Source organism: Centroberyx gerrardi, chromosome 1 (assembly GCF_048128805.1).
Source record: "Centroberyx gerrardi isolate f3 chromosome 1, fCenGer3.hap1.cur.20231027, whole genome shotgun sequence".
In the NCBI taxonomy this organism is placed as follows: Eukaryota; Metazoa; Chordata; class Actinopteri; order Beryciformes; family Berycidae; genus Centroberyx; species Centroberyx gerrardi.
The window spans coordinates 5,130,811-5,147,639 of NC_135997.1; the positions used below are offsets into that span (position 1 = coordinate 5,130,811).

At 40.1% G+C, this 16,829-nt stretch overlaps 1 protein-coding gene across 1 annotated transcript; it reads left to right on the top strand.

Moving 5' to 3' along the window:
• Positions 1–1,492: 1,492 nt before the first annotated feature.
• Positions 1,493–3,388, top strand: lrrc4cb (leucine rich repeat containing 4C, genome duplicate b). Its single transcript, XM_071896187.1, has one exon. The coding sequence runs from the start codon at positions 1,493–1,495 to the stop codon at positions 3,386–3,388; it is 1,896 nt and encodes a 631-aa protein (XP_071752288.1).
• The last annotated feature ends 13,441 nt before the right edge of the window (positions 3,389–16,829 follow it).

Sequence of the window (16,829 nt, forward strand, 5' to 3'; positions counted from 1 at the left end):
AGTAGCAAAGATAACACAAGTGCATTTGGCTAGTCAACAAACAACAGTAATCAATACCACAGTGCCTACAAATTAAACAAATACAATAAAAAATACTTGTGTAGGTCTTGTACGTTTGTAAAAATGTAATGAGGGCTGATCGTGTATAACATCAAACTAAAACCAACACTCATGCAGGTATAGGCAACAATCAGACATGCACTTAACTCTGCTTTGAAGCGGGAGGTACAGGCTGTATGTGTATTAGATGTCTTGCTCTATTTTTATCTTTAGCACACTCAGGCATATTCCTAGACTCCTAGACAATAATAATATCTAATCTAATCTAATCTAACATAATAACAAGTTTCTTTTTAGTAATTTGATTTGAAAGTTAGAAATAAACTTATACAAGGACCTTATCGGACCTCTTCACACTCTTGAATTATACTATTTGTCAGGGTTTTTGGTGTGATGATAAATTGGATCTACATGAAAAGTAAGCAGCACTGCAATTTTGCTTTGAATAAAAAAAATATATAAATCAGAGTATGAAAAATGTGGTCTTTGAAATACAAGGAAGTTAATCACAGATTCAATTTTGGCTATAGAATCTTCAGGTAAAAAAGTAGAGGTAGTGAAAAATAAAACTAATTTTATTATCATTGGATATCATTCATCAATATTTGTTGAAATGTTTTGTAGTGTTTTACGTCAGGATACAAGCCATAGCAAAATTTCTGGCAAGCATAGTTCGATTTCCTTTTTTTTTGTGTGTGTGTGTGTGTGTGTGCAAAACACAGGATGTATTACACAGCAGCCTTGGTTGTAGTATGGGCAGACATTGTGTATAAATTTCTCATTGGCACTCTCAGACAATATTTGGTTTTGACAGTGTAGGGCCACATTTATTCAAAGACTGTAATGCTTTGGTAATATGAGGATTAGAATGAGTGTCAATGACTTGTCTTTGAGACAGTTCCATAATGAATGGGTCTCCATGGCATCAATAGATTGTACTATTTCTTTTACAATTTTCATGACCGAAGCTTTTTATGTTAAATAATTCCAGGCTTAGGATTCCAATGAGTAAGGGGCTTACAAGAAATTCAGAGATCCTGCTCATATGGGAGGCAGATGCTCTGTTAAGTTCTCTTTTTTCATTTTTAGGCCTCCAGTGTAGATGCATCATCTTCTGAAGAGTCTGGAAATCTGGGACAAGCCAGGGTTAGGGAGTTAACAGAAAGCTTGTAATTTTCCACAGATGGACAGTATTCACAATTCATTGAGGCTGTCAATCTGTATCTCTTTTGCTTTCACCCTACACCATCAGTATATATATTGCATCTATGTTTTAATAGATTTTATTTTTATTTGCATGTTTTGTACCAATAATCCCCTAACACTTTTACACAACCTATAGTCTTCTGACTACTTTGTGTGGTTACTGCCTAATATTCTTCTTTCTCTTTTCTTCTCATTGCAGAGAAGACAAACAGCAGATGAACTATGAATGCTGAACACAATGATCTCCTCCCTCCAGCGCCAGACAATGAGAGGTCGTAGGCTGAAGGGGGCGCTGTCCAACCCCCTCTTTGTGCTGCTGTTGGCCCTTCAGATCTTGGTGGTGGCTGGGCTTGTTCGTGCCCAGACCTGTCCTTCTGTCTGCTCATGCAGTAACCAGTTCAGCAAAGTCATCTGCACCCGTCGCAGTCTACGGGATGTCCCAGATGGCATTTCCACCAACACTCGTTACCTAAATCTCCAGGACAACCTCATCCAGGTCATTAAGGTGGACAGTTTCAAACACCTGCGCCATCTGGAGATCCTGCAGCTGAGCAAGAACCACATCCGCAGCATCGAAATTGGCGCCTTCAATGGGCTGGCCAGTCTCAACACTTTGGAGCTCTTTGATAATCGTCTCACGACAATCCCCAATGGAGCCTTTGAGTACTTGTCCAAGCTGAAGGAATTGTGGCTTCGGAACAACCCCATCGAGAGTATACCATCCTATGCCTTCAACCGGGTGCCCTCGCTACGAAGGCTGGACCTAGGCGAGCTCAAACGCCTCTCCTACATTTCTGACGGAGCTTTCAAGGACTTGAGTAACCTGCGCTATCTGAACCTGGGAATGTGCAACCTCAAGGAGATCCCCAACATCTTACCTTTGGTCCGGCTTGAAGAGCTAGAAATGTCAGGCAACCAGCTCTCTGTTATCCAGCCCAGCGCTTTCACAGGATTAGTGAACCTCCAGAAGCTGTGGATGATGCATGCCCAGATCCAAATCATTGAGAGAAATTCCTTTGATGACCTGCAGTCACTGGTGGAGCTCAACCTGGCCCATAACAACCTTACCTTGCTACCACATGATCTCTTCACTCCTTTGCATCGCCTTGAGCGGGTCCACCTTCATCACAACCCCTGGAACTGCAACTGTGACATCTTGTGGCTCAGCTGGTGGCTAAAGGAGACAGTGCCTGCCAACACCAGCTGCTGTGCCCGTTGCCATACACCTGCAAACTACAAAGGTCGCTACATTGGGGAATTAGACCACAGCTACTTCCAGTGCGATGTTCCTGTCATTGTGGAGCCGCCAACTGACCTGAATGTGACAGAAGGAATGGGTGCAGAGCTTAAATGCCGTACGAGCTCGTTGACATCCATCAGCTGGCTTACACCGAATGGCTCATTGGTGACACACGGAGCTTATAAAGTGCGCTTGTCTGTACTCAATGATGGGACACTGAACTTTACTAGTGTCACGATGCAGGACACTGGGACTTACACCTGTATGGTTAGCAACACAGCAGGCAACATCTCTGCCTCTGCTGTGCTTAATGTCACCTCAGTGGAAAACAGCGGGGTGACCTATTTTACAACAGTCACAGTGGAGACGATTGAAACACCTGGGGATGAGTTCCAAACCCCACCTCCTCCTTTTGGCTGGGTGTCATCCTCAACCACAAAAGGTCCTCCAGTTTCAACAAGGACCACAGAGCGGACTTACACCATTCCAGTTCTTGATCTGGACGGAGAGGGAGCCCTCAATGGCCTGGATGAGGTGATGAAAACCACCAAGATTATCATCGGCTGCTTTGTGGCCATCACGCTTATGGCCGCTGTTCTGCTGGTCATTTTCTACAAGATGAGGAAGCAGCATAACCAGCAGGATCCCGATGGCCCTGCGTCCTCCATGGAGGTCATTACTGTTGAGGAAGAGCTTGCAGGCGTCGCCGCCATGGAGAGGCACCTATCGCTGCCCCCACTGGAGCATTACAACCACTACAACACCTACAAGAGCACTTACCACCACCCCCCTATGCTCAGTACCATACACAACTCGGCCACACAGGAACCTTTACTGATTCAAGCCTGCTCAAAAGACAATGTACAAGAGACCCAAATCTGATCCTGCATCTGACAAAATATCAATATCAGCAGTTTCATATCCAGAGTACAATGGACCAAATGATGAAGATAAACAAAAATAAATTGACATTAACTTGACAGATGACATGAGTGATAAATCAGCATTGGGAAAGGGACGACATATGGTACTTTAACAAGTGTCTTTACAAAAACAAAGATTATTTATTGAAAAGTATGTCTAGTGGCTAAATGAAGAAAAACAAATGTGTGATAGCTTTTTAGCTCCTCTTTTTTCTCTCTCTGTGTAATACTGCACAAGGGAAAGAATGGTTTACTACAAGTGAATATGGAATATATCAACTTCAACCCATGTTAAATCAACATGGAAATGGGCCTTATACTAAAGTCAATGCAATGCTATAGATTACATTTGATACTTTGATTTTAGCTGAAAATCATATACTTTGTTTTTTGAAGGGCATTGCTTTACTATTATTATTAAAGTTATCTGCCAGTGTTTCAATATACCTGGTGCATATCAGCACAGGCAAGCAAAATGGAAAACATGAAGTGGTTGTATTTTCATAGACATCATATTGTAGCTGTCACTCAACGCAAGATGAGATACTATCTTTTAATGACACGGATGTTGATGAAATAACAATGAGGCCAGCATGCCTGAGGAGCAAAGCAGCCAAATGAGTAAACTTGCATTTTCCCTGTGGCTCCTAAACAACAGCCATACATCCTTCACTTTAATTAAGATGAAGTTCTTGGTCCCCCCACCTCCCTCTACCTTTCCCTTATACTCCTTCCTCCACTCTTTTGCTCCGCTTCTACTCCTCCCTTCCTCTTGCTGTGCCTGAATTCTATATCTTCCTAGTCTAACCTCTCTCTCCGCTTGCTCCCCACTCTCTCTATTCCTCACTGTCCTCTTGCTTCTTTGATTGTCTCTCTCGCTCGGCTCAGGCACGTTCCTCACCCCTCGCCATGTCTCATTTGTCTCGCTTTATCCGCCGGCATGTGCCGCACGACGGCAGAATATTGCTTGGGAAAATGAAGGGGAGCATAAGGCTCCACTCTGCAGCCTCCCTGTTAACCCAGTAATGATCTACGTCCACTCAGTGTCGCGTTACCTTGCCATCACCCCAGGGTCACACAAGCTTGGGCGCTGATAGTCCATCTGTTAGCACAGATAAAGAGGCAAATGAGGCTGCTTTGTAATGTAGTGTGACCCTGTCGGACTAACGCAGACGGGGCTAACATACTCACTGAAGCAGCTAGCAACCTGCAACAAATAAGGCAAGATGGGTTAGCTATAGCTCATTAATCTGTATCAGCAGTTCATTTGCAGGCTAACAGAGGAAAGCTGATAACAAAACAGCATGAGACTTTTCCACTCTCCCTGCACCCAACATCTAACAGGGGGTAGAGGTCTTTGATATTGAAGCGACCCCCGCTCAGTCTCATTTTTGTCAGTGAAAAACACACACACTTTGATGTTGCATCATTTATAGACCATCAAAACATTGTCTCTCCTCTAGTCTGTTTACGCTTTGCTTTTTCATTTAGTTGTTCAAAGAGGAAGGCTTAAGGAAGGGGGCGGTAGGGATGAAAAGGGAAGAACGGTGGGTGGAACCAGACCCACACCGGTCACGAGGGGTCTTCAAACAGAGATATTGCAGATATGAAGGAAGAGGAGTGAAAAATAGATAAGGAATAAGGAGGCAAAACTAGCCGCCAGACAGTCGCCATGGAAACAGTGACCTTGTGCAGAAAGTAAGAAGAGGTAGATATGCCTTTCGCTTTGGTCCTTGTGCAACAAGCACTTTTTAACTTCCTACTGGTAATTTCACAAATGTAGCTGATTATTAGCAAAACTAACCTAATTGAATGCATATTTAGAGATTTGTTTGATGGGATTTGACCTACACATGATTTATGATGATTACACATTTATATAGCAACAGTTTGACTGATCAGTAGCTCCTCCTATCTTATCAATCTTCATCTCTGTGACGACAGCTGCCATTGCATACATCAGCATAATAAAGCACTATCACTCACAAATCCTAAGCTACTGATCAGTCGATCCTCCTAAATTGATTCCAACATTTTCCACATGAGTCTGCTGTAACATGAACCTGTATGTAATGGTGAGCAAGATGGAAGGAAAAATCAAATTTGAAAGATTGGTAATGTCTGTGGAGGTAGAGCAAACAAATGAAATTGTAAATGGAGCATGAAGAATTGCTAGGAACCTATTCATCATCGGCTTCTCATCTAGTGTTAACAATGACGAGGACAGTACTATCAATGATAATATCAATGATCCTGAGTGAACCATTCTTTCCCTTTCCACTGATTTCTTTTTTCAATGCTCAATTCCTTTTCAATGCTTTTGGTGGCTTAATGATTCAATGTTGATGCAGGCTACAGTAAAAAAAAAAAAAAAGGTTATGGAGGTTTTTTATATTTGGGGTTGAGATAGGGTTGTGAGTTATTTAGAATGAATGGAATATCTCTGTATTGGTATTTACTTATGAGCAGGCTGCATTATAGGGGAGATTTTCTGAATGCCAGAATGAAATTAAGGACTGAAATGTGCCGAATGTTGGACTTGAAATACCAGCAGAGTGAGCTTGATTTTTGTGCAAACCCTAAGCCAAGGTGATCAAATTCTTCTGTGTTATTCTGCCAACTGTCTGTGTATGGGGAGGGTAAAGTGGGTATATATTCTCTCTCATTTTTGGAGAGAATAATCCTCAAATGGTAAATTTCTACAAAAAATATTTTCAAAAATATAATGCAAAAAAACTTTTCAGATCATAATTTTACATGTGCTTCAATTGTAAAAAACAAAAAAAAAAACAAATAAGAGACTGTGCTTGTAAGGAGTCAAACTAATTTCTCTGAGGATGACGTTCAATTATTGATACCTGAGATTGTAGTTCATACTGTACATGAATACAAATAAAAATTGCAATTTTTTTCCAATATATTTCATGGAATATAGTATCCATGGTGCGGTTGTCACCATTTGCTCTCTTTGTCACATTTGCACATGAACACATGTATAGAAACATGCAAACACAAAGGATTACATTAGCCACCCACAGAATGCTGAACTGAAAAGAATACACTGTGCATCAATGGAATGTAGCTTGTTTTATGAGGTCACAGGAGGGAACTAGAACTTATTAATAGAAGAAGGAAGTGATCTTTTTGCGTTAGAGATGGGAAGTCTGATTCTTTTAACTCATGTGAATAATTCCATCTGTTCAATAAAAGTGAATCATTCATTTGATTCACCCATACAAATCTGAGAATTGAATAGTCCACAGCACACTAGGCTATTCCTGCTCCAACATGAAGAACAAAGAACCTCACAGATCATGTCACAGCCATATGAATACAAGCCAAATAGCCTACACTCTGATTACTGGGATCACATCCCTACCCTTTGCCATTTCAAATAGGTCAAGTAAAGTCTCAAATCATAATGATGAATTTGGTGAACTAGATCTACCAGGACAACTCCATGAAGAGATTTATTTTCATTATGGCATCACAACTACCCAAATAGCACAACATGGCTCACAGTCACAACTGTCTTTGAGATTGTTTAATTTCATTCACAATCTATCTGGTAGCAGCTCAATGAAATGTTGTGAGGCGGCTCACGCAAGCCTCATGCAGACTGTTATTGGTGTGTATGATCGGCCTTGAATGTTGCAATGTCCAGTCCAGCAAACAAATCACTAACTTATTCTCTAACTGACCAATTTGTTCAGGTAGTCACACACACAGCCTCAGTGAAATCATGTCTGATCCAATTCAGCAACTGAATTGCTAACTAACTGTTATCTATCTTACTACCAGAGGACCATTAATTTTCCATGAGACCTGAAGTTTGGAAACAAGTCGGCTGATGGGATGGTGACAGTTACATGTCAGTGATATTGACAGTGGTCACTATGGGACTGCACTTAGGTGGCAAGAAAAAGTCGGTTCCATCTTGCCTTGACTTGACCGTAGCCAATCACACACTAAGTCCACCTATTGCTGCGAGACAACCACTGCTGCAACTAATGATCGGTAAGCAGATTTCAGCCAACTGGCAGCAGCACAGTCAGGTGGCAGCTTGCTGTCTGGAAGTGATAAACTTTCACATGCCTGTTCTGCCCACATGGGCCGGAAATTTGTAACATATTTTGCAACTCCAGAAATGTGTTCTCCTTGAAAATCCAGACTGGCCAAAAACCACATATCGATGTAAGCCAATGTTGCCCCCTGGGGAGAAAGAAGACATCTGCTTTCCATAATCTGTGGTAGTCTGTGTGTTTGTTACTACAAAATGCGCTAGCAGCCAAATCTGACAAGCAGCATATTATCTGATAACAAGATTACAGTATTTACAGACTTCCCATCCAGCATTTTATATTAGAGCCAAATATTGAGCTAAACTTGCTTCCTCCATATCCATCTTTATATCTAGTTTCATTTATTCAGGTCGGCAGTATTTCAGTGATTATTTGTGTTCATTTTACATGTAGCTATTCAATATTTAATTCTCAACTATTCTTCGGCTAGTTATTCTTATATGGTAACTAACCAATGAAACAAACAATGCTTCGCCTTTGACAGCATATCACCATCATGAATAGAAAACACTATAGCTCTGTTTCCCAGGCCTTTATCAGAATTAGAATTACTTAATTTCACAAAGTACGGGAGCCTGATGACAGATGAGGTGCTGGGCAAAAGGTAACAGGACCTCACATATAGTGCAGACAAGACATACTCAGGGTTCCCATGAAAATCCTGGAAAAGTTATGAAATTTGAAAATTTGTTTTCCAGCACTCAATGTTTTGGAAATTTGTAAAATGTCATTAAACATTTTGAAAAGTCATGACATTTTAAGTAATGGGAGTGAGTTTATCATTTTTGTATACCTGAAAATAGAATATTATTATATATTTTTTTATTATTATTTTATTATTTTTATTATTATAATTATAGGAGTAATTTGGAAAAATGTGACAAAAATGAGCAGGCTAAAAATGCAATTGGTCTGCAAAGCAGTTGCACCGAGTCTCAAATTTTCATTTGTAAAGGTTTCTTAGTAGTGTAGTCATGAAAATTTGGTGTGAAGTTAAGAGAAAAGTTATGGAAAAGCTTTGAAATTTAATTATTAATTTAAAATAAGTGTAGGAACCCTGCACACTAACAGCAGACTAAGCATGAACACACTAAGTACACATTCAAGCCCGAAGTGAACCGTACTGCACTAGTGTTGCAGCATTGGCACAGTTGTGAGCAGCACTGGCATAGATGTGCAAAGAACAACAAAGTTAACATAGAGCAAAAGATGTGTGAATGACAGATGTGGAGAATACAAATTTATGAACCTGAATAGCTTAGTGTGCATGAGCAGGCTAGCTGTGTGTGTGTGTGTGTGTGTGTGTGTGTGTGTGTGTGTGAGAGAGAGAGAGAGAGAGAGAGAGAGAGAGAGAGAAAGAAAAAGCAGTATGAGCTGAATACAGAAAATAGGTGTGTGTATTGGGGGGATAGGGGGGTTGGAGGGCTGGTTGAGGAAGGTGATTGCTGCAGCAGAGGCGGGTGTTGTGAGCGCTGATGCACCAGAGTCCTGTCATGTTAAACAGGTGGTTACCTGGGTTGGCAGCGTTGGCAGCAATGTTCTCTGCCCTTTTCCTTGCTTTGATGAGCTGGCAGCCGACTCCCCTTTCAGCCGTTCAGATGACAAGCTGCAGCCTCGCCTTGGCGCCTCTAATGTAGAAGTGCTAATCTAGCACCAGCGACCATCAGATCCTCCTGATTGCCTTTGTCATTATGATGGCACAGCCAAAATTAATTATTGATCAGCACTTGCTCTTAGACGTTTGATAAATGCCAGCGCATCGGTTCAGTAAACTGTAGGTATACCAATAGGTCCTATGCAAGGTTAGTAGCAAAATAATAGAAACACAAACTTACAGTCCTGTGCCTCCAAAATGTTAAGATTCTTTTGGATCTGTCTCTTCCATTACGAGCGGTCTTTTGATCCACATGGTGTTCATGGTTATACTGTAAAATATTTACAGACAACAAAACAATAAATAAAAGACCATAAGATAAACAAAAATGGCAGATATGAACTGAAAACAAGAGTAAAATCAAAAACGTAAAAAAGACAAAAGTAAAATGTAAAAAGGTAAAATAGCCAAATACAATGCAAATAAAAAGAGTAAAAACAATGTATGTAAAGGCTCTTCTGTAGAAATGTGTTTTGAGAGGTGATTTTAAAGATGATTTTGTGAGCTCCTCAAGCTGGGCCTTCCAAAGCCTTGGGGCCCAGATGGCAAAAACCCAATCACCTGTGGACTGACGCCAAGAATGTGAAATGTCCAGGAGGGCGCTGCCTAACGACCTCAGGGTAAAGTCTGGCTCATAAAGGAATTAAAAGATCCGAGATATAGTGAGAAGCCCGACCCAGCTGAGACTTAAAAGCAATTAGTAAAATCTTCAAATCAATTCTGAAACTAACAGGCGACCAATGTACTCTACAGACGTGAAATAGGTGTAATCTGCTAGTGTGTCGTGCGTTTGGGCTTTGTCAACAACCTCGCATAATTCTGCACAATCTGCAGCTATGCGAGTGGATTGAAGAACAGAGGATTACAGAAATAAAGGCAAGATGATATAAAGCCACATAAGAAGTCAAACTAATCTAATCTTTGCAATGTTTTCGAGTTTGTAGAAACATGACTGTATCAGCTTTTAGCAGGTTTCTCTAGGTTTAAACCTAAATCAAAGATAACTCTGAAACAGGCTTGATGTTCTGTGTTAAAAGGCCTAGAGACAACTGAATTTGTCTGCAGATGCATTCAGATCTAATAACTTGGACCTCAATTTCATCTGACTTTACTTTAAGGTTATTTTAAATATTACAGGTGCATGATAATGATGACCGCCACATGTTAAGGTCTTCTCAATCAGTAGATTTGAACACATTAGTGAGTTATGGAGAGACTGTGTTCGTTGTCACCATCCTCAGGGCATAAAACGATTTGATTTTGGTGAAATAAAAAAATTAAATATGGGGCTGTATCCCTGCGTAGTATTTTCCATACCATCGCACACACTACAGTGGTAGAAAACACTTAAATGCCTGTCTCAAATGCCATTGCATATTCTCAATAAATACTGGTCTCATATCTAGTCTTACCCAGATGTTATGTCCTTCTCTAACAGCATCACGCTTTTAAAAACCATTATGGGGTTAGGCCACTGTCTTCCTGAATGACACGGCTCTTATCAAGAAAGAAATGCATCATTTGCCATGCTAATAATAGGGGGCGAGGGGGTGGGGAGGTGCAGCGATACACTATGACTGCAATGGTTTTAATGTTGTGCTTCTCTGACACACACCCCCAGCCCCCACACCTTCTTGGGAAACATACTTTAAAGTATGCTGGTATTAAATCATATGGAAGGTGGCACACAGGAAAGCCACACTGCTGTATCCATATTTACTGATATCAAACTAATCCTTTCAAAGGGAAGAGAGGGAGAGAGAGAGAGAGAGAGGGAGAGAGCGAGGGGGGGGGGGGGGGCAGAGAGAGGGAGGAGAGAGAGAGAGAAGTGTGGCTTACAACTCAGCTTTCTCCTCTAGAATTTGGAGTAAGCACTTTCCTTGTTAGATTATGGCGCGGCGCCAAGCTCTAGCCAATAACCTCATCACCTTTTGAAAGGATTACATGCCTTGACATTTGACATTTGTATACATACAAATTACATCTCCCTCTCTTTCTCTATGGGTTGGTTATCGGCCATGTGTGTATGCAGAAGAAGAGCTTCAGAAGTTGTTGTAATACGTTGAAATCATGGCTTTCTTCTTCCTTTTAGATAAGTCTGAAGACAAAATATTATTCCTGCTCTCCAGTTTTTAAGCTTCATGATAGATTTCTTTTGGGCTGTGTCATTGGCCTGCTCATTTTCATTTAATGTGGAATAATTATAATTGACATATGTTTGATGTGCTCCTTTCTATTTGCAGCGTAATTTATTTTAACATTATGAAATGTATCCAGTCTTCCTTGACCATCTTCCTCCACTGAGGTAGGAGAGCATGTAAATGAAATAAACTGATGCATTAACCCATGCACACTGGCAAAAAGAAAGAGGAGGAGCCCAATTCATTCATTACAAAGTCACAATCTGTTCACTTAACTGGTATATCAGCTGGAAAAATGCACTAGTTACACAAGTAATTGACGGCCTTTGGTCAAATTGGTGCAGGTGTGATGAAAGGTGAGAAAAAACTGCCATCTTCTCAACATTGATCATGATACAGCAGTGAGGGCAAATACCTAGAGTGACCTGCAGAAATGATCTCCCATCTGAGAACAAGATAATTGAGAGTCTATGAGTTCATTTTCAGCATATCTCGTCATGAGAATGTGTGTGTGTGTGTGTGTGTGTGTGTGTGTGTGTGTGTGTGTGTGTAGGTTGGGGGAGGGGGAGAGAGCATAATTCAAAGGGCTGCCTTGTTCATCTCCACTGGTCCCATACATTGGTGCATTATAATTTATGGGGCCTTTGCACTGTGTGTGTGTGTGTGTGTGTGTGTGTGTTCCTTGTTACCTTTTTGATGGATAGAGCTGCAACCATGATGGATGGCTGGCAGTCCATCAGTTAATTAATATTGGCTTGGATGACAACATTAAACTATTATACAAGGCCAAGAGACTATATTGCATACAGGATCACATGCATATCAGGCCAAGATCAAATGTTTATAATGAGTCAATTTACTATTTTTTATTTTTTTTTATTTTTAATTTAAGTTCAGGTTAAAGTTCAAGTTGAGTTCAGTTGATTGGGATGACAAATTATTTTTGCAGTTGAACTCTTTGTGTTAACTTTTTAAACTGTCAAACAATAAGGTGTCGTCACATCGTATCGCTTTCTCATTTTACATTATTTTTCACCTTGTATCATATTGTGTCCTTATGCTAGACTCTGCCATAAAGCATACTGAAATACTAGAAGCAAAACATCCTGTAGATTTGGACAATTGCTCCTCCACTTATAATATTTTTTGTTATTGCAACAGGAGACATGTGGGACATGTGTGCTGTGTGATGGTGCAATGGCCATAGAGTGATATTGCACAGTAAGTCATCACCCTCTTTCAAAAATACTTATGTGTACGTAATGTGAACAAAAGCTGAATACAAATGTTAAAAGCAAAATTGATTAAGAATATTTTATTAAAGAGAAAGCATTGGATAATCTTAGTAGAGAAATACAAATGGAATGGAGGAAAGGTGCCTTGAGTTTACTGAATCATCATAACAAAGAAATATTTGATTAGGCTGCGCATTTACTTTAAGAAAAAGAGTGCGTATGATTTTTGAGTCGCTACTGATCTTTGTGAAAACCAATTTCGGTCCTCTGTGTGACATCCACAGTGGAGAGTGGAGGTTATTTTGGCTGTGAGGAGCCAGTTTTTGCTTTTTTGCAGCAGGCACATACTAAGATTTTAGCATACTTCATGTTTAATTTGCTGAAAATTGGAAAAGTGTTAGTATCACTCAAGTCTTGCTATGCACAACAGCATGTTCATCCAAAGATGATGCAGGATGGTTATCTCATGGGGCTTAAGCGCTTTGTCTTTTTCCTCATTTCCCTGAAATTATGGTGGAAGTGATGGGGTCAAGAGGCATTTTTGGTGAGATAATTATCTTTTGCCAGTTGCTGACTCTTTGTCATAGTGTAGACATCAGTAGTAGAAATCTTTATTGTCCCCAATGGGGCAATTCGGTTCACAGCAAGCAGTTACAATACATCAACAACATCAGAGAAACATAATCACATATCACAAAAACACAGACAATATGACACAATATCAATTTATGTCGACAAGAAAACTGTAGGCCTACATCCTACCCCCAGTGTGCATAAGTAGGGAACAGGTCCTTGTTCCACACACCTAACTGCACATAGCCTACACATTCAATCTGCGGATTGCCTCAGGGATAAAAGAGCGCCGGAATCTGTTACCTTTAGGGAGCCTGAACCTACGCCCAGAGGGAAGAAGGGAAAACTCAGAGAAAAGAGGGTGCAGGGGCTCCTGAAGAATATCCTGAGCTTTCTTAGTAACTCTCTTCTGATCGATATAACTAAGATCATTCAGTGCCAGTGATTTTAGAGCACAACTTCACAATTCCTCTTAACAGGTTCTTTTCTCTCTGATTTAGATTACCGAACCAGCAGATGAGAGCAAAAGTAAGAATAGACTCAATGCAGGATGAATAGAACATTTTCATGAGAGACTTCTCCACATTAAAATTACAGAACTTCCTTAAAAAGAATAAACGTTGATGACCTTTATTTACAATTGCCTTCATATAGGCTCAAAGCATAAATCATCATCTAAAATTGTCCCCAGGTATTTATACCGCTTTGTCCAAACTCCGCCAGATGCGAGCACAAGGTCAAGAAAATCCTCCTTAGGTGCACAGCCAAAGATTAATACATGACGAAAGAAAAGCCAGCACTCTTAATGTCCTTTTGTCATATATTTGAATGGGCAGCTATAGAGCACAAACGACGGACGCGTTTCAGCAATAAGCCATCATCAGCGTACGTCGTTTGTGCTCTATAGCTGCCCATTCAAATATATGACAAAAGGACATTAAGAGTGCTGGCTTTTCTTTCGTCATTTATACTGCTTTACCACCTCTACCTGCTCACCATTAATAAGGGTAGGTGGGGGGGCAGCAACTCCCCTGCGGAAATCAATGGCCATTTCTTTGGTCTTAGACACATTGAGTTTAAGAAAAGATTCGTTACACCAGTGTGCAAACTCATTAACAATTGGGCCATGGCAGGTCTCACCATCCTTTAGAAGGCTCAGTACAACAGAATCATCTGCAAATTTAATAACATATCTGGACTCATGGTGGCTCACACAGTCATTGGTGTACAATACAAATAGCAGGGGTGAGAGGACACACCCTTGTGGCGAACCAGTAGAAGATTTAAGAGCACCAGAGAGGACCCCATTTACTCTCGCCCTCTGAGAACGGTCAGTTAAGAAGTCCACAAGCCAGCCAACAATATTAAAATCAAAATCAAAATTACATATGAGCCTTTGTGCAAGAATATGGGGTTGAATACAATTAAAGGCAGAAGAGAAGTCAATAAAAAGCAACCTAGCATGGGTCTTAGTGCCTTCCAGGTGTTTTAATACTAAGTTAAGGAGGGTAATGGCGGCATCCTCTACCCCCCTCTTAGCTCTGTAAGCAAACTGTAAGGGATCGAGTTTGTCTTCAGTCATGGCAAGGATCTCATCAGGTGGCCCACTGTTAGTGTACTTCAACATACCTGACACATCGCTTTTAGCACTGGTGTGCTAGGCCATGATATGATAACCTGTAAACTATAACTGGTATGTTTGCCATCTTGCATTTTCACTTGTTGACGGAATGTGGACTAATTCAGATCACCTCAGTAGTGATCATGTATTTCCTCCTTGTTTTATGCTGTTTGTTTTTCCGACACAAACCCTATAAGAAAGTAACAATTAATATGTTTTTTTTTTCATTTTATGTAATTACCTCCGCCAAGGAGGTTATGTTTTCAGTGCCGTTTGTTTGTTTGTCTGTTTGTTTGTCTGTTAGCAGGATTACAGAAAAACTACTGGCCCGGTTTTCATGAAACTTCGTGGAAGGGTGTAGCACGAGCCAAGGAAGAACCCATTAAATTTTGGAGCGGATCCGGATCCGACTCACGAACAAGCAATAATAGAACGAACCTTGGCGGAGGTCTGCGCTCTCCGAGTGCCCTTCTAGTTTCTGTATAGTTTTTAGTTTTTTACAACCAGTAGTTAATTTCTAAACATAATGGGATTTTCTATGCTTATATGCTCGGGGTATGGGCACTTGAATGTTTGGATACAGTCTACTGCAGGATATGAAAGATCTCTCAATAACATTAATTAAATGTCATGTTGCAGTTTGCAAAGTGCAAATATACTGTCAGTTTGAGTCAATTAACAAGCATGTACACTTCACATGACTGGCTGCTGGATATGTGGCTTGTTATGTACCAGGAGAGAAATCTGTGAATGAAATATTGCCTAACAATTAATATTTCCAGTGCTTTCTGCTTGAAGGTGCAGGCATAAGAAGACAGTTGCAACCCGTGAGCGACCATGATGCACTTGATCAGCCCTGTATCACTTAGGTTGAAGTCTCATTTTCATTAGGAAGAACTGAAACATTAACAAGTTATGTCTGTATGCAGGGAGACCATAATTAACATCTGCAAAGGCTAGCAACAACAACGATGACCTTACCTTGTGCTTTAAAAGGCTTTAAAACAAACTGATAAAAACTTCTGGTGAACCTTTGAAATTACAGGCTATTAATTACACAGTAATGACTGGAAATAACTAAGTGAAATATATGTAATAACTATTTATAGCATTAGCATTAGAATTAGGTAATTGCTGAGTGATATACAAGTACAAAAAATGTGCATGTACCAGCAGCTGTATTAGATAAGTGGAACTACCGCACACTTTTGAAAACTTAGAAAGGTGCTGGAGGTGAAGGATAAACAAGTTCAAAATGAAAAAAAAAAAAAGCTTCCACACGCTATCTCCATTGATTTATCTTCCACAGAGGAGAGGGACATTCATTACAGAGAGTGACTACACCTGTGCAGAAACAATCTGTTTTTTTTTTCATTAGGTTTTCAATTGTTTACAATGTAGAAAACATACAACAATACATTATATATTTTAGAGAAGATTGTCAAAAGATTGCCAATACTGACAATGTACAATCGTCACATATGTGTACGATCGTACTCCATACTAACTCTGCACAAATAACAGAAAACAACAGAAACCCCAGAACAGCCTGGGCGGCCAGAAAAGGACACCAGGCAGAAGACATCATAAATAACAGGACCGTCCAGAAGCAATAGAACATAATATACAATCTATAGTTGTATAGTTGTATATCTGAGGTTTCTATTGTCTTCTGTTAGTATAGAGTATGTGTGTATACATGTGTGAATATTGTACATTGTCAGTTCTGGTATGTCTTTTATAAAATATAGAATGTATTGTTGTATGTATTCTACAACAAATGAAAACCTAATGAAAAAACAGAGATTTTTTCTGCACAAGTGTAGTCACTCTCTGTAATGAATGTCCCTCTACTCTGTGGAAGATAAATTAATGGAGATAGCGTGTGGAAGCTTTTTTTCCCCCTGAACTTGTTTATCCTTCACCTCCAGCACCTTTCTAAGTTTTCAAAAGTGTGCGTTTCCACTTATCTAATACAACTGCTGGTAAAAGCACCTTTTTTTGTTCTTGTATATTACTCATGTATATTAGTCATTCTAATGCTATAACTACATCATATTTACTTAGTTATTTCCAGTCATTACTGGTAATTAA